The sequence below is a fragment of the Pelmatolapia mariae genome, linkage group LG10_11 (assembly GCF_036321145.2).
Source record: "Pelmatolapia mariae isolate MD_Pm_ZW linkage group LG10_11, Pm_UMD_F_2, whole genome shotgun sequence".
Classification (NCBI taxonomy): Eukaryota; Metazoa; Chordata; class Actinopteri; order Cichliformes; family Cichlidae; genus Pelmatolapia; species Pelmatolapia mariae.
The window spans coordinates 59,151,634-59,175,402 of NC_086236.1; the positions used below are offsets into that span (position 1 = coordinate 59,151,634).

Sequence of the window (23,769 nt, forward strand, 5' to 3'; positions counted from 1 at the left end):
ACTGCGGTGATACGGACTGAAGTTAATGAAGTGAGCTAAGCCTCAACTAAAAGCTAAAAGTACATATCCGGACTTGAATAAAAATAAAAACTATATTCTAGGAAAAAAATAACTAAATGAAATTAAGTTGTACAACCACCAAACTGAAATAAACGAAATAAATAAATAAAAATATGTAGGAAATGTTGTTTTCAAAGCCTGCCCGACTAAGGTTTTGATGCATTGTTTGGTGAGACTTGAGATTTCTACATGACTGCCTTATTCTATTCTGAAATAGTGGACAATGATGTTTGCAGACGACATTGTGATTTGTAGTAAGAACCAGGAGTAGGGTGAAGAGCTGAAGAAAGTCAGTAAAAGCATGACTAAACTAGACTAGACTAGACAGGTGCAAAGGTAAAGTTTCATGGAGCAGAGGTTGCAACGTTGGAGGAGTTTAAATACCTGGTGTCACATCCAAGACAACAAACAGTGCATAAGAGAGGTTAAGAACAGGCAGGGTTAAGTGGTTGGAGACAAGTGTGGGGGTGATTTGTGACAGAAGGATAGCAGCAAGAGTGAAAAAAAGGCTTACAAGATGGTTGTGACACCTGCTGTGATGTCTAGTTTGGAGACGGTGCCACTGACAAAGAGACAGGACAGGAGACTGAGCTGGAGAGGGAAGGCTCAAAAGTTTGGGGATGTGCTGTGGAAGGATGGTGGATGTATTGGACAAAGGATGTTGAATGTGCAGCTGCCAGGCAGGAGGAAAAGAGGAAGTCCACCAAGAAGATTCATGGATGTCATGAAGGAGGGCATGCAGAGGGTTGGTGTGTCACGGGAGGATGTTAGGGGCAGGGTGAAATGGAGGCAGATGATCTGATGTGGCGAGCCCTAAAGGAAGGAGTCGAAAAATGTATATATTCTGAAATTATTAGCAAATTATTATTAGCTCTTACTAAATATTCTCCATATTATAATAAGAAAGTTAGAACTTAAAATAATTAAAACGGAAGCAAGTAAATCCATAAACTTAAAACTGTAAATATTCAAATTTACATTATTACAGAAAAATGTTAAATTTGTCTGTTTTTTTTATTGAGATAAATGTATTTATGTGCATTCCTGAACAGGAAAAGTTTTAATGGTTGGATGTTGCACTTGAATAATTTCTTAAAGAAGTCCAGTGTAGGAAAATGAATTCTGTTTAATGTGTGTCTAATAGATAACAAAATAATTTTTAGTTTTAAACAGATTTTTGAAATATTTTTGACAGACTTTATGACAAGTAATCTAATAGATTTGTTAATTACTGTAACTGTTAGGGTGACAAAGTCCAAGCTTTGTCTCGCTGTAGAGGCTAAGCCTACGCTTGAAACCACTGAGGTATTCGTTGACAGGGATGACGCGCGATGTCACTGGTATGCATGAATATATTAAACTTGATACAGTCCAGTAACTCCAGCCTTACTCATCTTGTCCTTTAGATTCTTTATTTTCACGATTTAACATAGCAGCGCAGCGGTCACAAACTGCCTCCTTCCGATCAACAACACACCTGCCGCTAATTACGTGTGTCTACCTTAAATACATTCACCATACCAAAAAACTCAAAAAGTGACCTCTAGCGGCATACATAAGGTATCAACCCCAAAATTTCATAAAATATGGCAGTGTTTTGGAGTGACTTAAAAGATCTCTCTAAACTTGATTATAAACAGTGGGACAATTTTGGCAAAAAGGTCAAGATTTGGTCACGATGACCTGTCTGATCGAGCATCAGTATGCGGAAAAAGGGTGATTTAAGTGACTTTAAACATGGTATTGAACATTGATTGGTGGTGTCAGACAGACTGGTCTGAGTAGTTCTGAAACTGCTGATCTACTGGGATTTTCCCACACAACCATCTGTAGGGTTACAGAGGATCCAAAAAAAAGAGAAAATATCTAGTGATCGACACTTCTCAAATGCTCAAATGTCAGGGGTCAGAGGAGAACGGCCAGACTTTTTCAAGCACATAGGAAAACAATAGCAACTCAACAAAAGCATGCAGAAGAGCATTTCTGAAAGCATAATATGCTTAAAGATACAGGGCTACAATCATACTGGGTGCCACTCCTGCCAGGTAAGAACAGGAAACTGAGGCTACGTCCACACGTACCCGGGTATTTTTGAAAACGCAGATTTTTCTATGCGTTTGCACCTTTCGTCCACACGTAAACGGCGTTTTCGGTCACTGAAAACGGAGATTTCTAAAAACGCCTGCCAGGGTGGATATTTTTGAAAACTCCGTTTTTGCATTTACGTGTGGATGAGAAAAACGGAGAAAACGCAGCGTCAAAGGTGTGCGCCTTTTTTGACGTCACACTGTGCGCCACGTTATTGTTTCGGTGAAATGAATTTCTACAATACTGTTACTGTTAATTGTACTCTCTGCAGTGTTTAAATGCTTACATATACACACACAGTTACTGTCCCTCCACACATACGACTCGGTTCTGCTTCTTTGCCCCATCTTTGTTTACTATTTCCCGCCGAGGCTTCTAGACTTCTGATTGGCCAACATTTCTACACGGTTAGGAATCTATCGCCACCTGTTGCTTTGGCATGTTCCTAGCAGCGTTTTCCTTCATTTCTGCGTTTACGTGTGGACGGGATTATTTTTTAAAACGAAAACGGAAAATCTTCGTTTTCAAAAATACCCGGGTACGTGTGCGTTTTCGTTTGAAAACGCATCGTTTTCTCTCCCGTCCACACTGAGACGGCGTTTTCGCTCATGGAAAACGCAGCGTTTTGAAAACGCATACATTTGAAAACGGTGTTTTCGTGTGGCAGTGTGGACAGCGAAAACGGAGACTTTCTAAAACAACGATGCTAGTCATATGATGCAGTCATGTGACCAATTAAACTAAGATAGCGGAGGGCATTATACAGCAGTTGTTTTGTTTGCTCTTAATTTTGACAGCCCTATTAAAGATTAATATCAGTCTGTATATGCTCCAGATAGCTTTTCTTCAAATTCTTTAACTCTCACTCGCGTTTTGCAACTTTGCACTTTTGTGTTACTCGCAGCAACAACTCCACCTCATTGTTAGTCCATTTAAAAAACTCTGTGCTTTTCCTCAACATTTTGCAGCAACGTTTCAAAGAGCTGGAAAGTAAATAAGCAGCAGACAGAAATAAGGCAGGTCGAATCTTCTTGCGTTTCACGCATGTGCAGTACTGGAACTTAAGTGTTTTCAGTTTCAATGTGGATGCGCAACTCTGTGAAAACGACTGAAAAACGCTAGCATGGACGCCGAGCGTTTTCAGACGAAAACGCCGTTTTCAGATCTATCCGGCCTAGTGTGGACGTAGCAGGCTCACAAAGATTGGACAATCAAATACTGGAAAATGTTGCCTAGTTTGATGAGTCTTGATTTCTGCTATAACATTAAACATGAAAGTACACATCCATCCCGCCTTGTCTCAATGGTTAGGGCTACTGCTGGTGTTGTAATAGTGTGAGGATATTTTCTTGGCCAACTTTGGGTACCAACTGAGCCTACTTGTGATTATGTCCATCCCCTCATGACCACGGTGTGCATATTTTTTGATGGCTGCTTCCAACAGGATAACACACCATGTCACAAACCTCAAATCATCTCAAACTGGTGTCTTGAACAAGAAAATAAGTTCACTGTCCTCAAATGGCCTCCACAGCCAGTTTACCTCAGTCTAATAGAGCACCTTTGGGCTGTGGCGGAAAGGCATATTCACATCATGGATGTGGAGCCAACAAATCTGCTTCTACTGTGTGATGCTATCGTGTCAATCTGAACCAAGGAATGTTTGAGGAATGTTTCCAGCACCTTGTTGAATGTCATAAAGAATTAAAATAGTTCTGAAACCAAAAACGGCTCCAGAGCAGTACTAACAAGGCGTAGGTCACCTAAAAGAGTGTCTGATGAATAAATGTTAATTGTGTTGTTATTTTTGGTGGTGTATTGCTCAGGCACGTTTCTGTACTACACGAATACGAAAAAAACTGTGAGTGTAATTTAATTCAGTTATTGTTATTGCCAATTAGAGTGAACTTAATTAACCAACATTAAAAGAAATCTATCATACAACTTAACAAAAGTGACCCCGCTTATCAAGTTAAGTATTTATCTATTGAATAAATTAGGATGGCTGGTTTAAACAGTGGGCGTTTCTTAATTTTGGTGTTCAATGTAGCTGGTGCTGATCTTTCAGTATCGATTAGATTTGTGAGTTTTTCAAATGGACCTATCGCTGGCGTGTATCAGATGTACTTTTCACTCTATGTGGCTGATAGGGCTTTTTGTTGTGACGCAGCTCTATCGCTGCATTTCGATTGGTCTGTCTCTTCTGACGTTTCACACCACTATGCCGCTCATTGGTCTGTGCTTTAAGGTTCAACTGAGGATCGTATTTTTGTTCCTGTGTCAACGTAGAGAAGAAAGGAAGAACGGCGATCATCAGCCAGTCGGCTAAGTTTTCATCGAATATAGTTTTTCACCCCTCTAGACTCTATTAGAAACGGTTCTTTATATCTGACACCAGCCAGACACCCACCACCCAAGCAGAGCTCCTTTTTGAAGATGGTAAGATCAACCTCTTAGCTAACAGCTAATGGGAGACACTGCTAGCTCTAACCGATTTTAGCTGTCGATTTTTTTTTATTTTTCGATTTTTATGGGCGGTTGTGTCTATTTGTTGAAAGTTAATGCGTTTATTTAAAGTCTTCAGATGTATATTGGTGTAATTAATAAGAACCTTTATACACAACAGAAACTATTACCACTAAACCAAAAGCTTCTTTAACACGAAATCTAATCGAGGCATTTGCTAGGCTAGGTATGCTAACGGTAACATAAAGTTAACATTGCCCGTCGATTGTTTAACTGGTATTAATTATCTACTGTTGTGCCTTTAAAGCACACTTCAAGTTGATCAAGTTATAACTCATCTGACTTCTGTGAGGATGCTTAACGTGGTGCGGGGACCGCTGGCTCGATGATGAAACCGTAGCTCCCCCAGAGGAGCTCCAGCTCATGTTCATTACGTAAATACGTGTTAAAATTAGGAAGATAATGACTGGCAAGCGCAGATTACAGAGAAAAGCTTGTGTAAAATGACAGCAGATCCGCAGCGGAAAATGTAGATGGTCTCAGGTGGTGCCGATGATAGATTTTTCTTCTGCCATATGGCCGATTGACACATTATTAAAATGTGTGGAACGAAATCATCAAAGCCATACAAAAAATATGTTTTAGTGTGTAATGAGTCGATACCTACCTACACAATAAACATTTTGATAATATGTTAAATTTACTTCACTCACACTCGCTGTATATTAAAGAAAAGGTGTCCAGTGTGCTAACAGACGAACACTTGAGGCAGTGTCATATTTATTTGTTAGTCCAAGTTTAGGAAAGTAAACACGTGGCTGTAAAATGTGTACATCTACAGAGACAAAGGCTTTTGCAGTAAGCCAAAAACGAAGTGTGAAATAAATATTTGAGTAGACTGAAATACAAAAAAAAGTGAAAATCAGAATGTAGAGGAAATAGCCTTAGCTTTAGCCAGTTTGGTTGTCAACATAAACTGCCTAATGCTGAAACTAAATATTTTCAAAGATTAAAAATGAACTAAAATGAGCGAACCCATTCTGGAAATTAAATGAATGCTTAAAAATAAAAAGTCAAAACATGTGAAAAATCTAAACTAGTGGTTTTTTTTAAGTCCCAAAGTCAGCTGAAATAACACTGAATAATAATTTTTTAGCTGCTTTGGCTAACATGCTTTAAATGTAAAGCTTTATCTTAACAGTATCTGAGGTGAAGTTACAGCCTCCATTTGTCCTCATTCTTAGAGTACAGCTTGGTCATTCCTGTTAGCGCTGTGGCTAAACTATTGTTATGTCTCTCCAGAACTCCAATGTGGAGAATTTGCCCCCTCATGTTCTTCGCTTGGTCTACAAAGAAGTTTCAGCTTTAGCAGCAGATCCACCCGAGGGCATTAAGATTTATCCCAGCGAAGAAGACATAACAGAGCTTCACACAGCAATAGAGGGACCAGGTAAGGATTATGATATGGTGTCATCACTTCACACTTAGAGCAGGACCGACACAACTCTTGGGAGTAAACTCACCACGTGTATTTGCAGTATGGTCTTTTCATAATTTAGGGCTTTAGATTCGCAAAGGTTTCTTTAAGATCTCTAGTTTGAACCAGATTTGTCGAATTTGTCCTGACTCAAAATATATTTTATCATAAAAGATCAGTACAGAGCATTTCGTATTTCATTAAATAGACAAATTGTCAGAGACTGATGAGTAAAATAAACTTAATGAAATCCATACTAATTGTATTACTTCTGTCCTCGAATAACTAATGTGGAAATTTGTTTTCAAAATCAGGGATTTTTGAGTGTTTTTATGTACAACCCGAATTCCAAAAAAGTTGGGATGCTGAGTAAAATGTCAATAAAGACAGGATGTCCAGTGTCCAGGAAAAACCGCGAGCTCTGCGTCATGTTCGCAGCAAACTGTGCATTTACAGTGTGTTAGTTACTTCACCACATCACATCCAGAAAAACAGCTTCAAACTCTAATATTTAAAGGCTGAGAGTTTCTTATTGATAGCCAACTTTGTATTATCAGCTCAAGGTAATAACATGACTGGTGATGGCTGAGCTGAGTCAGCCGTCTGCTCCATGATTTTTAGGTATTATTGAAGCTTAAATGGAAGCCATCAGCTTTGATGGAATCTTTTACTATCTGTACATAATTTAGTTTTTGTGCTGTTAATTTGTAGAATAATAAATCCTCAAGGCCTGTTTTACATTTCTATTTCCCCCTTCGTGGAGCTTTCAAAATTTATGCTGTTGTGTAATCACTTAAATTATGGGTTTTGTGGGTGTTGTTAATGTCATGTGAGACACATAAGTCACTTAAACTATCATGATATCTTGCCACTATGCACTCGTTGCTTCAGATGTTATTTTTAAGTAGGCCTTGAAGAGCCAGACACTTGTCCACATTTTCCACTCCTCCACAGAGCCCCGTCGCTGCATCAGTTTCATTTATTGGGCACTGACATTTATATCTGATTTCAGATCAGGTAATTCATTATGTTAAAGCGGCAGTACAGTGTGTTTCATAACGTCAAATTTTTGTCGTTGCTACTTGGCATACCTGGTTAAAAGCTGAAGCGTACACAGACAGATGGTGATCAAATATCAGATTATTTCATTGGAAACTGATAGAAGTTAAATGCAGGAAATTGACTTAAGAGCAAGTGACAAGGATTTGAAATGGCTTCGTAAACTTCCTTACTCTTCTCTCGCGAAAGAATATTGTGTTTATTTCACTTTGTTACCACTGATGAAAGAATAATATTAGATGATTTTTGTACACAAATCTCCTGTTCCCTAAAAAGTCTCCTCGCTTTAAGAAACCAGTCCAACAGATGGTAAGATTAAATCTTCGATGCTGGCACAGTTTTCATTCTGGAACCTTTTATTTTTTTTAAAACCAAGACTAGGTGTCAAGGAAAAGTGTCAGGTGGTATTTCTTCGGTTTTGAAATATTTGCTGTTATGTGACAGATTTGAAATGATTGTTAATGTGCTCTGTGACTGACTGACTTGTATGCGCTGAATGTGTGTTGTCAGAGGACTCGGTTGCAGCTCTGTGACCCTCTTTTTCTGGATGAAGTTTGGCAGAGTCAGGACATAATGTTCATGTGATAAATTCTTTATACTTCAACAGAGGGAACTCCATTTGCTGGTGGCATTTTCCGAATGCGTCTGGTCCTTGGGAAGGACTTCCCTGCGGTTCCACCCAAAGGGTATTTCCTGACCAAGATTTTTCACCCCAACGTGGGTCATAAGGGAGAGATCTGTGTCAACGTGCTGAAGAGGGACTGGAAGGCAGAACTCGGCCTCAAACATGTCTTACTGGTAAGAAGGATGATCTGTGTGTTTGTTTCAGTATCGCTTGTGTTGAGGCCACTAATTTCACATCTCTTTCCTTCACTTTCCTACAGACAATCAAGTGTCTTCTAATCCATCCGAACCCAGAATCGGCTCTGAACGAAGAGGCCGGCCGCTTGCTGTTAGAGGACTATGCCGAGTACGAGTCCCGGGCCCGCCTGCTCACAGAGATCCACGCCATGGGTGGCACTTCTGGGGCACCTCAGGATCCTAATGACGGCCCCCAGCCAAAGAAGCATGCAGGTGACCCGATGAAGAGAGCGGGACCCAGTGCAGCGTCTGTGCCAGCAGCTCTGGGTAATGGAGCCAACGGAGCCAGCACCACCACCAGCAATAGCAACAGTAGTAGTAGCACTAACAATGTAGCAGGGAAGAAGAAAGCAGATAAAAAGCGTGCGTTGAGGCGACTTTAATACCTCCATAGAAATTCTCAGTGGGTGTGTGTGTGTGCGTGTGTTTGTGTGAATGTGGGAGAGTAAATTTAAATATTGAAGTATACTGATGATGTTTTTGTTCCCTTTGACTCTTTATACCCTGAAAATCCAGACTTCCCACTTTGTACTTATACCTTATTCTTTGTCTTTCCATCACTCTGTCTTGTCCTGTTGGTGTCACGGGTTTAATTCTTCCCATACCTGAAGACAGTGACAAATTGTTGCTTTTCTGAAATGAAAGGATACACTTTCAGTCTAAAAAAAACAAAAAAACATCATGCCATCAGTTGTGATTTTCCTTTGGCCTACTGTGAATGAATGATACTTAATGCGATTCACTGTGCAAACCACGGCCTCTGATGTCTGTCCATTAATGAGATATAGCTCCTGTCGTCTCAGACTTAATAGCAGCCATTTTTTAAAGCGTTTCTTGGTAAAAGCAACTGTGATGGTACTGTGTACTGCACAGCCTGACTCATTGTCGAGTCTGAACCACGATGCTACCTTAAAGTCAGGTTTTTAAATTCAGCTCGAAGGAAATGATGGAAGAAGGCCCTAAAATTATGCAACGTCCAAATTGTATTTTTCGTTTTGTGATCCAATTTAGGTAAAGGTGTAAAGGTATGGATTGTTTCAAGTAAAGGAAGTCTGCTGTTTTTTGTTTTGTTTTTTTCTGACTTTTTAAAACTGTTTCACTGACCAGTATTTTCAAAAGCTGTTTTTAATCGACACGTCCATATTCAGCTGTCTTGTGGTTGTGTGTGAAGACGTAGCTCAGTGGCTGTAAGGGAACAGGGTAGATGGCATGCGCATGCCACCTCAACTGTTCTCTGTATTTAGGCATACTGTGGTGTGACTCGCTTCAACTACCCCTGCCTCCTAACAAAAGCAGCATGTCCTCTCAGATGCACCGCACGCCGACCAGCCGTGTGGGTACCAGAGATGACAAGTGCCTAGTTTGAACCAACTTGCCCCTCCATCCGTGGCAACTGCAGGGTTTCTCGGGCAGATTTTCTTTCCGTTCTTAAATGCATGCGGGGCCTACATTTCCCAAGGAAACACACTGAAGCGCTGTTTTAATTTGGATGGAAAAGGTGCCTCTGAAACTCCTGTTACTGTGCACACTGTCTGGCTGGATATCTTGTGTCCATTTTAAATTATTTAAATTAATAAAATGTTGAAATACCAGAAGTGAAATGGAAAATCAACTCCTGTTTGCGTTTTTTTCTTTGGTCCTCTTCTGTCAAGCGATGTTGAAATTAATGCTAAGAACAAATGCAAATGAGGCTTTTCCAGTGACGTGTATTAGCGCATTTTGTTTATAGTGGTCTCCTGTTCTGCAGTGCTGGAATAACCATTATGAGGAAAAACGAGTAATTGCATCCACCCCAGCAAACCAGTGAGTCGAAGCGCACTCAATAGAGCGTCATTGGGCCATCTAATGAAGGGCTCCACTGGCCTCTGCTGCCAACATGCAGCAGCCCACCCACCTGTGTAGAAATAGCAGCCTGCCATGCAGGTAATTATCAGACCCTTCTTAGACACCTGGGGCTCCGTGTAACCCTTTACACCTTCCTCAAGACCCGTTTTGGAAGTGCTTACCTCCTTCAAAACCTGGTATAAACATCCGTGCGGTGAAAACCCACACCGTACTGTTAATCATAAACACAGTTTCACTGAAGATTTTGACGTGTGTGAGATATGTAGTCTGGGTCAGGTGTAATATGAATGGATGCTGGTGTTTCTGTCACATAAGTGCGTGACTCATCCTGTAGGCCTGATGTGCAGTCAGTGATTGCATTTATTTGGAGGACAATCGTCGGGGGATCAACCCTAAACCCGGTTTCATTCATGCGTGGTGGTGATCTCAGAGGATCGCGAGGTTTGTAAGACGGCGCAAACACTTACAAACCTACCGTTACCTCTCATCCAACTATCCTCTTTTTTTCTTCTCTGGATTTCCACCTGCCCGGCTCGTCCTACACTCACAGAAATCAAGACTTGTCAGTGTAGGTTTGAGTCTAATTGACAGTTTCGTTCACGCTTCAGTGTTAAGGCTTTTGCGCCAATCCTCTCCCCTTCCCCGTTTTCATCGCTTTCATAATTGCCACCAACATAATGACACAGTTGCTGTGGCAACCATGTCTGTGTCTCTCTTTTCTCTCTCTCTCTTTCTCGCACACACACGTACACAAACACACACTTTGGATCTTCCCCTCACTTTACCGGCTGCTTTAAATTTTGCAAGTTTTCTTCCGTTTTTTCGGGGAGGCTTTTATACATTTTTTTTTCATTCGTTATATATTTTTTACTTCTTCGGGAAGAACATCAGTCATATCCCTGGTCGACATTTTTTTTTCGTTTATGTTTATTTATTATTTTTTTTATCAGAGCCAGTAAAACGTATGCAGGCCTTCAGGGGCACGCAACTAAAGATGGAAATTAAATGGAGAGTAAAGATGAACGCCACCAGTTGAATGGGCCTATTGACCATCAGCGGAGCGCGGAATCTCATCAGCCCCTGTCTGACCGGCCAATCACAGCGTCCCCCCACTGGTGGACCTCCGTGAGGCCAGTCGCAGTTTAGGCGGTGTAACCTATAGGCTATCGCGTGGAGACGATTAACTGAACCAGTCTCAGTCAGTTTCTAGATGGAGAAAGTGAACCTGGCGGATATTTTGTTGGTGAAAAGCTTCACATTTTTGCGCACCTGACATGCGAATCCGGCTACTTTGCATGCTGTCCGGGATAGTTACTCTGCAGGCTAACTTGTGCCGCACACCAGGCGGAAATTTCCGACGTAGTGTGTAGATGAAGTGCTTTGTCACATGTATCAGAAAATCTCAGAACATCTCGTTGTTCACCGACTCTCTCTCTCCCCTCCCGCTCGCGTCCCCCCCCCCTTCGTCTTTCCGCCGTCATGATGGATTATCAATAGCCTGATGGAGACACAACAAGAGCGATCGAGATTTGCTGCACTTCTAAAACACACGGGCAATTAAAATAAGTGGCGCATCCAGCAACAGTTCACCATCTTCTGCTACAATAACAGGCTGCCATCTGAGAAACCGCTGAGATACAGTGCGCAGGCTCTTCCAGCGCTCCTCTTCAGCATCAACCCCCCCAGAGCAACGCACAGGTAAGGCACGACATTATGCACCTTTTATTAATGCAACGCCAATTACGGAATTGCAATCAAAGCTGATTGATAAGTCCTCTGTGTGTTTGTGCGTGCATGAAAATTGAGTTTGGCATCAGTTTAGACGCATCCGCTGACCTGGAGGCTGTCAAACAAAAACATTTGAATGAAATCTGCGCCACACAAAACATCTGCGGGCTTTATTCCGCGAACACCTCTTTCCCCCCACCTCTTAATCACTTTAATCGACAAGTGGCAGCAAACTGCGACATTATAACCATATTGGTATTAAGAACACTGATATCACACGCACCCACCGACTCATCCAGCCGGACTACACACACACCGGCACGGATACACCCACGCACTCTTAGCCTACTGATAGATGCAAGTCATGTCTATAACCCGCATGCTTGTTTGTTGCAAGTTGCAACTTATTAACACAATGAAGGATGTAGTGTAGTCTAAGGAGTCTGTGTCCACATCCGTTCGTCTGATGCAAAGTAATTGCGCAGCATATATTCGCCGGTGAGACCAAAAGCAGCCGCTGCTCCGCGCGGCTTTCGCTGCAATTAGACGTCTTTTTGCGCACACGCAACACACGACTTGTTTGCGCGATTTCTCCCCCCTCCCCCTAAAGGATTCACACCACAGCGCGTTTTGCAACAGCACGTCTAGAGGAAAAAAAGAAGAAGGGGAAAAAAAGGGGCCATTTTGTTTGAATTTTTTCAACAAACACCTGTTGAAATGATTGCATGCCCAGCCGTTTGCACAGCTCCTGCAGTGAAAGAGGCCCCAAGGTTCGTTTGCTTTGACACACTGACAAATCTAGGAATTTGGAGTTGTAAGTGATTGGGTTGTCCTCCCTCCTGTGGCCATGCAAGTCAGGGCTGCTTCCTCACACATGTGAATGTGTGCCTTTCACCCCTTTGGTACAGTTCTTCCTCTCTCCCTCCCTCTCTGCTGCATTGCTTCAGCACCACACTATACAGACATCTAGAGGACCAGATTTATGAATAATAGCAGGGTTTTTTGTTTTGTTTTGTTTTTTGCCATGGATCAGTCTTCTGTAGTTTAAATACATTCAGGGTGAAAATTTCAATGTTGGGCATCTGCATATGCACGTTTAGCAGGAGCGGTTTAAGGATTTGGTCAGAAAATCCTCATGAAGTGGAAAGATTGAGAGCAGAGCACAGACATTACGGTGACGGGAGAGTTGGGCAGCGTTGGCGGATGACGGTGCGAGGCATCAGGTGTCATCGTGTTGAGAAGGAGACATGCAGATGTGACTTTGAAATCTGGCTTGGCTAATGGGTGTAGATTGGATTCTACCTCCCTTCTCTTTCACTGCCTCTTTCACTCACACACAGACAGAGCTGCAGTGCTATTCTGAGAGAGTTAGCTGCCTCAACCCACGCACAGAATCTGAGAAAGAGAGAAAGGCAGAAAGAGGGAGAAAGAGGAAAAGGAGGGGAGCAAGAGGAATAAAGGAGAGAGGCAGAGACCGACTACGAGGGGGTTTACAGAATGCCGGCTTTATTCTCTCACATGCACGCATGTACACACTCGCACAGTAAAGGGTTTCTTTACTGTTTCACATTCTTTCCCTCTTACTCTTCCAACAGCGGTTGATTTGCAGTCCTGATTAGCACTTCTCTTCTCCTCTTGCGTGTGGCATGGACTGTGTTTGCAGATCTGTTTGGTGGTGCTGTTTGTGTGATGTGTTGTATTGGTAAGTGCTGGGAGAAATGTACTTGATTCTGTGCCACCCACACACCGCCCTCCCACTCATGGTCGTCTCTGCATCTATACCTCTGGCTCTTCCCGCTCGCCACAATCTCTTTGCTCATTTAAATCCCTACCCTGCATTTATCCCTCTGCTCCCGTTCTCTATCACTGGCTTTTCAGGAGAGTGTTCCTCCTGCAACCAAACAGGCACACTAAAACACACGCACACACACTTGCAGCTTTCCACGATGCACATAGCGCATTTAATAAAAATAACTGTGGTGTGCGTGTGTGTACCCAAAATGATCACACACACTCACAAAGAGGGTCAGTAAGTGTGGAGAAGAGGTCGCAGAGCTGCTTTCTAATCTAATGTCTCTCATTTGTATTGCAGTGGACATTTGGCCAACGATTTTCCAGATTTGTCCGTACGTAAACCCGAAGACAGTTGTGGAAATCAAGCAGAACGCTTAGAAACGACAAGAAGGGGAAAAAAAATCACCCGGAGAACTCTTTTGGAACATTAGTCAGTGGGAGAGCTGCTGTGCTTCGTGTTTCTCATTTTTCCTCCACTGAACTCTCCTCAGAAGGTTAGAGGAGCATGTAACTGAAACAAGTGGAGCCCTCGGTGATTTCAGCATTCTGTCTCCCCCATCTGTGCCTACATTCTCTGCTACAGATAGGGACATTTTGATAATTACATATAATTATAATTTCTGTGGGAGACAGATCTGCCTCTGTCTATTATTGCCAACACCTCCAACACAATAACTTCACACATTTACATATTTCTCCACAAAAGTGATATTCTTTCAACATCGGAGACAAATCAGGAATAATTTTACTTAGAGAGACATGTCACACGGAGAAGCAATGTGCCATTCACTTCATATCTAATTAGCGACACAGTTGAGTGACACGGGCAACATTTTGTGCCTACAAGCTGAAGGCAGAGCACTTAAAATCATGACATTTGCCTCATTTTTGCAATGTATTTTACAGGCTGGGAGTCGTTTCTTTGCTTTATGATTACTCCCAATTTTCAGTGCTTGCGGTCTTCTAGCACTTAACCAGAGCCATTCTCATTATCACCCACAGCCCAGTCACAGTAACGGTCCGTGCCAGGCGAGTACTGAGCACAATAATCCAGCCATAGAAAAGACTGAGATAAAGTACACACTGTATCTATAGATGTGATGGGTGCCGAGAACAGGCTAACGTGGAGATAATGCGGTACTCTATGGAAACTAGGCCACACTAATGGACAGTATTTATCAGCGGTGCAGTCATTTATTTCCATTTGATTGTTTACTATGGCAAAAAGTGCTGAATATATAAAAACAAAATAGATTTAATATCTTTTTCCTATTTTTTTCCCCCAGAAAGGATTTGCTTACAGGTTAAACAAGTGCCATTTCTGAATGTACGTAGTGCCAGACTGTAAAAGGAATGAAGAGAACAGATAAACTTGTTTACATTTAACAAAAAACTGGCCATAGTCTATTCTTTAAGTGCCATCAGCGCAGGAATGTACAGGAATGCCATATTCTATTAAAAATACTTGCTCCTAACTTTGTGGTTGCAAAGCGTAATTTCACCCCTGGTAGTAAATGAGATGTTTGTTCTTTTGTTCAGTAGGGCATGTAGGATGAGGCATTAAGGACTAAAAGCATGAAGATTGTTGTTTTCAGTCTGTGCTTTTTACAAAACCGCATCCATTTGAGTGTTCTCGAATCGAGAGGGGTTTTTAGAGGGCAAGAGATGAAGTCATTACACTTTCAGAGCTCCCTTCTAACAGGAAATTAAAAACATTTTAATACCATTATCACCAATTATTGAAACTTACAAAAACATTTTGATACTGTTTGTACTGTTTTTTTCATTTTTATTGTTCCCGACCTTTTCTATTATTATAACACCTTATAAATACGAACAACACAAAAAATCAGATTTCAGATTTCATCAGCCAGCATTAGTGAATGAAACTCAAGTACCCAGTACATGCTGAATGCATCACATGCCATTTTAGTGGGTTAAACTGCAGAAGCGGATACACCGTTGCAACTGCATTGACTCAATAAAAGAAAATAGATGTCTTAGTCATGTAAAAATGCCGCCCACCACCAATCTCCGAGTCCTCGCTGTCTCCCTCCTCTCCCTCCTCACTGCCCCTCTTGCTACCGTCGTGGAGGCCTCTCCGTCCCCACCTCCTCAGCACCTAGACCGATCAGGGAGACCGTTCACGGAGGAGCCCGACACTGGTTCCAGCTCCTCGCTCATACTCCTCGCCATCCAGGCCAACCTCAGGCCAGCTGCTCTCCAAGGAAGGACAAAAACTTCGGAGACACTCCCAGAAAACGCAGAGGAAGTTCTAGAGACTCCTCCGAGACCCCTGCCCCAGGTAATGTTCCCCAAGAATGTAACTTCAGCAGAGGCCCTCGCACCTCCTCTAGGTGCAGCCCAGGTGGCACCTGTAATGGATGTATGGGTGGATGGATGCAGAGGATATTACGATGTAATGGGACACTTTGACAGCGCTTTCAACTGTTCCAAGGACACATTCATCTATTGCTGCGGAACCTGCCACTACCGCTTCTGCTGTCCAGACCGAAGTCGCCAACTGGACCAGGACAACTGTAAAAACTACGACTCTCCAGACTGGGCCAAGCCACAGACGGAGCCCATGATTACACCAGATGACTTAGGTTCTGACCCAGACTTTGATCCACTGAAGCAGCAGAGCCACAACACGGGCTTTGTCATCGGTGGCGTGGTTGTCTTTATGGTGGCTGTCGCAGTAGGCATCAAGGTGGTCTTCAACAAGGTGCAACAGGAAGCCAACCAAAGGGACCTGAACATGCCCAGGTGAGGCTTACACATTTATTTATTTATTTATTTTAATTTCATCACACCTAATTGCTGAATTCAGTACTTCATTTTGATGTATGGATATTGTAATGAAATTAGGTTTTCAGGACTCCATAAATGGCCTACATTCATCATTCTGGGCCCAGAAAAATGTTATTAGTCATCAGCTGAAACATATTTGATCTTCATCGAGTGACTGCTGCGGAAATCGTGGCTGTTTTGATTTCCTCTTGGCTTTCTTATCTCATATATGGGCCGTCGTCTTGGCAATAAAGATGGGCCTTTTGGTGTTTTTACTAGTTGCATCAGTCATGGAAGATGACAGTTGTAGACCAAAACGAAGTGTTGGTTGATCCCCTCAGGGAAGCCCTGCATGTTATTTTGGTTTCACATTTTCCACTTTTATTCATCATTGTACTTAAATTTATCCACACAGTTAACTGGTGATTATGAAAGACGGTGTAAACCCTAATGTCCGACCACAAGATTAACATTCACATTTATTTATATTTAAGCCTTCATCCTCACATAGATGGCTGATATGTTGCTTATTTGCAATCCAAAAACAGCATTCATGTGGGGAAGAATTTAGTGCCCATACCCTGTTGCCATTTTTATCTCATGTTTCCTTTATTGCTTTTTTTATGGCATCTTTAGAGCTCTGGTGGACATGTTGCGGCACCAGTCGAGCCCAGTCCAGCAGGACGAGAGAAACAACAGCGTGGCTCTGGCTGTAGGAGATGGCCAGGGGACACTGGGGAGACCTCCGAAAAATCTCTACGCCCCCGGGCTGCCCAGCAAAGACAACAGATGTGAGAGTCTAGGGCTCGTAGCGCGTTAGTGAATAGCACGATCAGAGGTGCACTTTTGTAACAGCATCCTCTCTTTATGCAGAGGCACTTTGTGCTCGTCACGTCTGTAAATGGATGCAGCTTTTTTTTTTCTGTGTTCCTCCATCAAGATATCTTTGCCGCTGTTTATGAGAGAGAATAAATTAAGAATTTTCAGTAGTGATGTGCTAAAAAATGAATCTTTAACCTCGGTAATTTCTCTGCGAGGGCCATGGTCATCTATAAATGATTCTTTTGGGGTCCTCTGTGTCTCTAATTCTCCACTTCAGTATTAAAGTAGTTAATTGCACAAGAATGTGATGATGGGTGCTTATGTGATCATGTGAAAATGAATTGATTTAGGTAGATACGCACGTAAAGTTTCCTTATTCCTTTTAGTTGAAGACACTGCTCAACTGCCTGACATCCATTTTGTGAGCTGATTACTTCATGTTCTTTTCACTTACAGTGGGCAATTTGCAACACAATTTCATCCACTCATCAGGCTCCAGTCCCAAGCACACTGCAACTATCGGTAAGGCAGCTGATGAAAGCCGGGCTCCCATGTAAATTGCATGTAATCACTTGGATGCTTCATTTACTTCATTCAGCTTCGTTTGGAGCTCAAAAGTAGACTCATTCATTTCAACAATAATAATGATTATCATATTTTTGGTTGCTTGTGTTAGTGCTGAAAGCGAGTTCAAATCTGTCGCTTTCAGTGAATGTTAGAAGATTCACACTCTGCTATGTGCATCGCACTATATCCAGAGGAGCAAATCTCATTTAACACACCGTCGTCTTCTCCCTTTGGTCTCTGCAGAACGCACACCTCGGATGAACAATGCTCAGCTGGCAGCTGGAGGCACCCTGCTCTCCAGTAAGCACAACAACACCAAATCGCAGCCTTCCTTCCACCACTCCCTGCACAACCTGGCCCAGCTGCCGCCCTCGTACGAGAGCGCCACCAAGCCTGAGCTCAACAGATATTCCTCACTCAAACGGCTCGGTGAGTATCGTGCTTTTCCAGGAATGAGACATGTTCCGTCTAAGCTGCGCTCCCCTTATGCTGCTTTTTCTGCAGCTGTTTCGTAAGTGCTGAAGCAGAGCGACACTCTTGACACGGGTGCTGTGAAATGCACGATGCATCATTATGTGCTCATGCTATTTACTGTGGTGATAAACAATTCAGAGAACTTTTGTTTGGCTTGCAGAGAAAGGTCTTGACGAGTACTCATCTGGGTACTGCACCACCAAGCGCCGGCCTCACACAGCCCAGCCGGCCCTGCAGTCGTCTCAGCACCACCTCCACTGGGGTGGAGACTACACCCTCAGCGGGCGAGGGACCCTCCCCAGACATGCGGCTCGGCCCTGGATCCCACCGCCACCTTCTGGCATGCCTGCTTCACCCACTCCCAATCCTTACCCTCTGGATCCCCCGGAGCCCCAGCACAACCCCAACTACGACACTCTCTCCAAGCCGAGAAAAGTTAAGTCCACCGACCAGCTGCTCAACATGGGTGATGTCCCTGGAAACACCGGGACCCTGTCCCGGCTCTCCAAGAACCAGCAACACCAGTACTACAAAGCCATGGCTGCCTCCAATAAGAACTCCAACACGCAGACGCTCACCAGGAAGACCCAGGACAGGCAGGACAGGCAGGACAGGCAGGACAGGCAGGAGAGACAGGAACGGCTGCTCATGTCCCCAGACCATTTGGAGGAGAGGATGGGCGTGGGTGGGATGGGTGTTGTAGATCCGTACGCCCACACGGGAAGCGGGATCGTCCCCACCCTGCCTCGCCAGCAGAAGGCCCAGTCCCAGCAGAACGTCTGTGCAACGCCTTCCCTCGACCGGCACCACATGATCAAGATGAACTCTCATCCCACGTCTGGACGGGAGCAGGAGAGGACCACGCCTATGACGGGGCACATGAGCGGGGGCATGGGCTGGGCTGGGGAGGGGCCCGGAGCCGGAGTAGTCATGGGAACGGGAACACTAGGGGGCCACAGCGCCCGGAGGATGGCTTTCGCAGCAAAACGGCAGAACACAATTGAGCAGCTACATTTCATTCCCGGAGGGGGCGGTGGGGGGTCAGCAGGGAGCGGGGGAGGAGGCAGTCAGGGGATCAGGACGGGGAGTAAAAATGAGGTGACGGTGTGAGGTCAGTGCCTAATGTAGAGTTTAGATTAAAGGGACAGGAATATATCACCCTTCTGCATTTAACTATTAGACATTCAGCTACAAGAAATACAACTAGAAGTATAAAGTATTGTAACAGTATAATGTGTTTAGGCTATTCAAATTAGTGTTATCTTGTAATTAAATAGCTTAAATATGACTTACTTATAAAAACTAAAAATTAGGTAGGGGACATCTGTTCCAGTTATGTGATAGCCTACATCAGCCATATTTTGTATCTGAATTTGCCGTATTGCCATATACAGAGGTGCCATTACTTGTAGAAGGACTGACTGGGAGGGTGAAATAAAACCAACAGAAATGCCGTTCATACTTTAGTTTTTATATATTTTTTTCAAAAAGTACTCAGGAGCCATATTAGATAGGAAACCAGATGATATTAATGAAAAAAACAGGGTAAAGGAAGCGGAGGCCCATGTGGAATATCCTGTCACAGAATTTCAAAGAACTGAGCCAACTACCTTGACTGCCACTCCGCTCGGCCCTCACCGACGAAGATTTATTAAACTGACTCTCAGATGAAGAGCCCGGTGGACCAGACGAGGTTGAATGATGAACTGTGTGCCTGTTGAACTCTTCTGCACCGACCTCGTGCTGACACAGTGAGACAGAACTGATTTTTTCTTTCTTGCTTCCTGTATAACCTAGAGGACAAGACAGGCTCTGTTTCTGAGCGACACACAGCAGTCTGACACAACGCCACCGCCCAACAGGAACTGAGGACGTATCAACATTACCGATCTGATTCCATGGGTTGCCTACTTTTCCATGTGACCTTAGATTAAACCTCCAGAGGAACTCACAATCTCATTACTGTTACACTACGGGAGCGTAAGCTGATATAAGATTATGGGTGAGTTTTTCTTAATGTTTTCATCTATAGATCAGGACCTACCTGTTTGAAAAAAAACAAAACAAAAACAACGGGCTACCAAATATTATAGAGCCATCAGTCATGGCGTTCCAAAAAATCTTGACATAAACATACAAAATCAAGAGATAAAAGAACAGACGTATGTGTTCAGTTTACCAATAAAGAGGCAACTCGCTCTAACGAAGAGCAGAGGCTTCTCCACAGAGCACAAACGATAGACCATGACGCAGAGGTTGCACTTACACAACTGTCCTTACAAGCCATTTATGGAGATACAAAGAAAATCCCACACAGGAAGCTGGTCTGACAATCACCATTTAATTATTATCACCAGGTGACAAGTTATTAAAAAGTCAGCAACATTTTGTACAGACAGAAGGATTGGCTTCAGAGCAAGCCGAAACCCTCGGAGTCAGGAGCGAGGGCGACCTGAGGTCCTCTCCTGCGCGGCTCCAGTGTGCCATATAAGAGACTCGGATGGTTAGGAAGCCCTTCCCATCTTCAAGACAAAGACCTTGCTGTATCATAACGCACTTCAGCCAGTATGAAGAAAAAAAAAAAACAGAAACGGAAAAAAAAAATCTTCATCAATAACAACGCTTTTCAATACTAAGGGCTATCCTATATACTGTAGTATGTGATATCTGTGGTCCATATAAAATGCTATCTCTTTCTATTGATTTTGTGTTGATATTGTCATGATGTATTAAGTATTAATGTGTACAAAAAAACAAGAGAAATTTAAGCACAGTTCAAAGAGAATCAGAGACTAAACTTTGCACAAATCTAGCCCCTGATATTTGCACCAGATACAAGCACACTTTGTATCGTGTCCTCAAGGTTTACATTCTGTACAAGCACGGCTGAACGTGTGACCAATCAATGGAAGGTATTATACTGAGAGAGGATTTTCTTTTTTCTTTTTCTTTTTCTTTTTTTAAACAGAAATCGTCGGTAATAACGCCAATCAAAGAACGAACTTGCTCCGGCTTTCTTTTCCTTTTCTTTTTTTTGTGTTCAGTCATGTGGAAAAGCTACAGAGATGAAATGCTGATAAACAGAAACACATTTGGACAATCTTCCTACACACAGTGCTAAATGTAGTTGTTATGAATATGATGGAGTGTTATTATTAATAATTATTATAACTGTTATGGTTATTATTAACAATTATCTTACGATGTGATGTTCTTTTACTTGGTGGGATTTAAGTGTTTATTGTTTTTAGATAACTAGCATTCTCGCGACTAGTTGGTTTTTCATACATCTGGTCATAAACTCGAGTTTTTAAGACATTCCAAATCTTGATGCATGCCAGCTCCATTTCATTGAGAGGCATTTTTACAGGATGTCTGGATTTTAGGGTCATTGATGCCTTTATGGCCATTTTTCCAGCTGTATGTACTGTGCCTAGACATCGGCCTTATGACTTCTTGATCTTAAGTGATTACTTAGGTTTCCACTCTGGTATTGAATAATCTGCAGCCTTCTAAACGTACGCGTAGATGACGGCGAGGGATAGATGAGTTCGGGATGGGCCAGAAGTGATTTTAACATCACACGCAGTCTGCTGTCTCTTCTGCGGCAGCCTGCCCCAGTAACTTAAAAATGGGTTGTACACGCTGAACCCATGATGCCATAATGTATGTATGTATCGAATGAATGTTTATTACACAGGTTGGAGACAAAACAGGCGTCTAATGGAAACCTGATTGCTTTGAGTGCAGTGTCTTTTTCAGGGAAATAGGACAGGTGACATACAGTAGTGTTAGACTTTTTTAATAGAGCCACAAAAGGTCTGTAGCAAAGTCTGTAATATCTCACAAGCCATATCCATCGAAGCTCATTATCACAATTTTATAAATGGTTAATCTAATTTGTGCAAGTATTGTATTTTGTATAGCTAGTACAATCAGAATATTTTAAGTGATCTCTTCGGCATTAATTTGAAGATTCAGAAAAATTCTGTGTTAGTATTTAATGAACTGTACAGTGCCAAACTCATAACATTTTGTTGTCTTTTTATCGTCACACCCTCCTAGATGGCCACAGGGGTTATTTACTTTTTTCACAGAGGAGAGCGAATAGACAGCCGAGTGAAGCTGAAAAGCTCCTTTTCAGAAGGAAATGAATGAATATGGTGTGTGTTTTTAACCATTATGAATTCATTTAGAGTGCGGATTCTTTAATGGCCATCTGAAACGGACAGGGACAGTGTCCAGTATTGGGAAAAAAAAAATTCATGGATTTATTTTGATGCCTATAAATTTCGAAACGACCCTTTTGTTATTGTTCAATGCATTGATCCCCTTGAATACGACAGTGACTTACAAAGAATTTGTATAATAAAGTTGGTGGGAAAAAAAACCTGATTCTTTTCTTGTGTTAATGCTCGTCTTTTCAACTCTTCTGTCTGGGTGAATTCAGGACTTCACCTGCACCATACTTTAAAGTGCTTTCCAACTTTTTCTTTTGTCATTAAATCATAAGAAAAAAAACCTCTGCATTCCCAGTCATCTCAGCACGGGACATGTTAAAGATGAGCAGCATTCAGTTTCCTTGTAAATACATTAACACTGTAAACTGAGTTATCAGCATCGCACTTGGGTTTCAAATGATACTTTATTAATCCCCGAGGTAAACATTGTTCCTCTGCATTTTAAAGCACTTCATAATACCTACAAACACCCTCGAGTGCCTGTTTTCTCAAACCTATTTAAGACTTAGCAATATATCACATTGACGTGTGTGCTCACTGGGTGCACAATGAAATCATATCTAAGCCAAAGTGTGAATAATGAGCTCTGTAGTTTAGATAAACGAGCTACTTTTCAGTTGTTTTCAGAGCTCTTACCTGCACGAATGTCTTAATAGTGCAATATAAAAACAGTCTCCGACGATGAAAATGTCAAGTGTGTTATTATCATAAACAATATCTGCTCTGACATATTTACAGTATAACATTGCACTATATATTATATAACTGCGACAGATTATTGTTTCTCACGTAAAATCTGCATGTAACTAGTAACCTGATAAAATCTAGTGGAGCAGAAATAAAACACTGCTATGGAAGCTTGCTTCTGTCACTGAAGTGTATTTATTTATTGATTTGTAACAATCTGTGAGTCAAACTTTTAAGATAATAACCAGATCTGACACCAGTGGCTTGCTCAGCATCAGTATTTTAATAAATATGGGTTATCATAACAGTAATCATAAGGCAAACTGGTGTTTTATAAGGAGTCAAACTAAAAGCACCTCCTATATTTGGAAAAAAAAGGCCCTTTTAATGTTCAGTAGGTTAGTGAGCACACAGACTGGTTGTATAATAAAATCCCATATCATCTGCCTGTGAGATGTTATATAAGCTGCAGTATGGCTATGCAGTGCTACTGGGAGCGGACAACTGCACTTTTAAATAAAATGAAAAAGGTGGAATTGTTTTCATATAATTTACAGCTCGAGATTGTCTGGGCTGCAAAGTTATATCACTGCTGGACGTGCTGGATTCCTATGGTGAAACAAGAGCTCCGCAGCTCATATTTAAAACCTCCTGTGAATACATTTATTGAACTGAGATGTATGAAGGGGCAGATAACAGCCACCGTGCTGACACAGAAATAATTCTTGCAGGGGCTACACAAGAGGGCACAAAAATGATTATGTTTGATTTAGGCACTATCTGCCTCTGATGCGTCAGAGTCGTTGT

The 23,769-nt window shown here is 42.3% G+C and overlaps 2 protein-coding genes across 2 annotated transcripts; both read left to right on the top strand.

Moving 5' to 3' along the window:
• Positions 1–4,416: 4,416 nt before the first annotated feature.
• ube2s (ubiquitin-conjugating enzyme E2S) lies at positions 4,417–9,615 on the top strand. The gene is made up of 4 exons (XM_063486349.1): positions 4,417–4,587; positions 5,917–6,064; positions 7,758–7,948; positions 8,035–9,615. The coding sequence occupies exons 1-4, from the start codon at positions 4,585–4,587 to the stop codon at positions 8,392–8,394; spliced, it is 702 nt and encodes a 233-aa protein (XP_063342419.1). The 5' UTR covers positions 4,417–4,584; the 3' UTR covers positions 8,395–9,615.
• Positions 9,616–11,089: 1,474 nt separating this feature from the next.
• On the top strand, positions 11,090–22,410 carry LOC134637510 (protein shisa-7). The gene is made up of 6 exons (XM_063487960.1): positions 11,090–11,554; positions 13,677–16,147; positions 16,808–16,962; positions 17,450–17,515; positions 17,804–17,989; positions 18,195–22,410. Exons 2-6 carry the CDS (start codon positions 15,393–15,395, stop codon positions 19,142–19,144), a joined length of 2,112 nt encoding a protein of 703 aa, XP_063344030.1. The 5' UTR covers positions 11,090–11,554; positions 13,677–15,392; the 3' UTR covers positions 19,145–22,410.
• The last annotated feature ends 1,359 nt before the right edge of the window (positions 22,411–23,769 follow it).

Excerpts from the sequence above, each read along its gene's own strand:
- ube2s (XM_063486349.1), top strand. Across the intron at positions 6,065-7,757 it reads CACAGCAATAGAGGGACCAG|AGGGAACTCCATTTGCTGGT; the intron begins GTAAGGATTATG and ends ATACTTCAACAG. Across the intron at positions 7,949-8,034 it reads GCCTCAAACATGTCTTACTG|ACAATCAAGTGTCTTCTAAT; the intron begins GTAAGAAGGATG and ends ACTTTCCTACAG.
- LOC134637510 (XM_063487960.1), top strand. The coding sequence starts at position 15,393 with ATGCCGCCCACCACCAATCTCCGAGTCCTCGCTGTCTCCCTCCTCTCC. Across the intron at positions 16,148-16,807 it reads AGGGACCTGAACATGCCCAG|AGCTCTGGTGGACATGTTGC; the intron begins GTGAGGCTTACA and ends TGGCATCTTTAG. Across the intron at positions 17,990-18,194 it reads TTCCTCACTCAAACGGCTCG|AGAAAGGTCTTGACGAGTAC; the intron begins GTGAGTATCGTG and ends TTTGGCTTGCAG.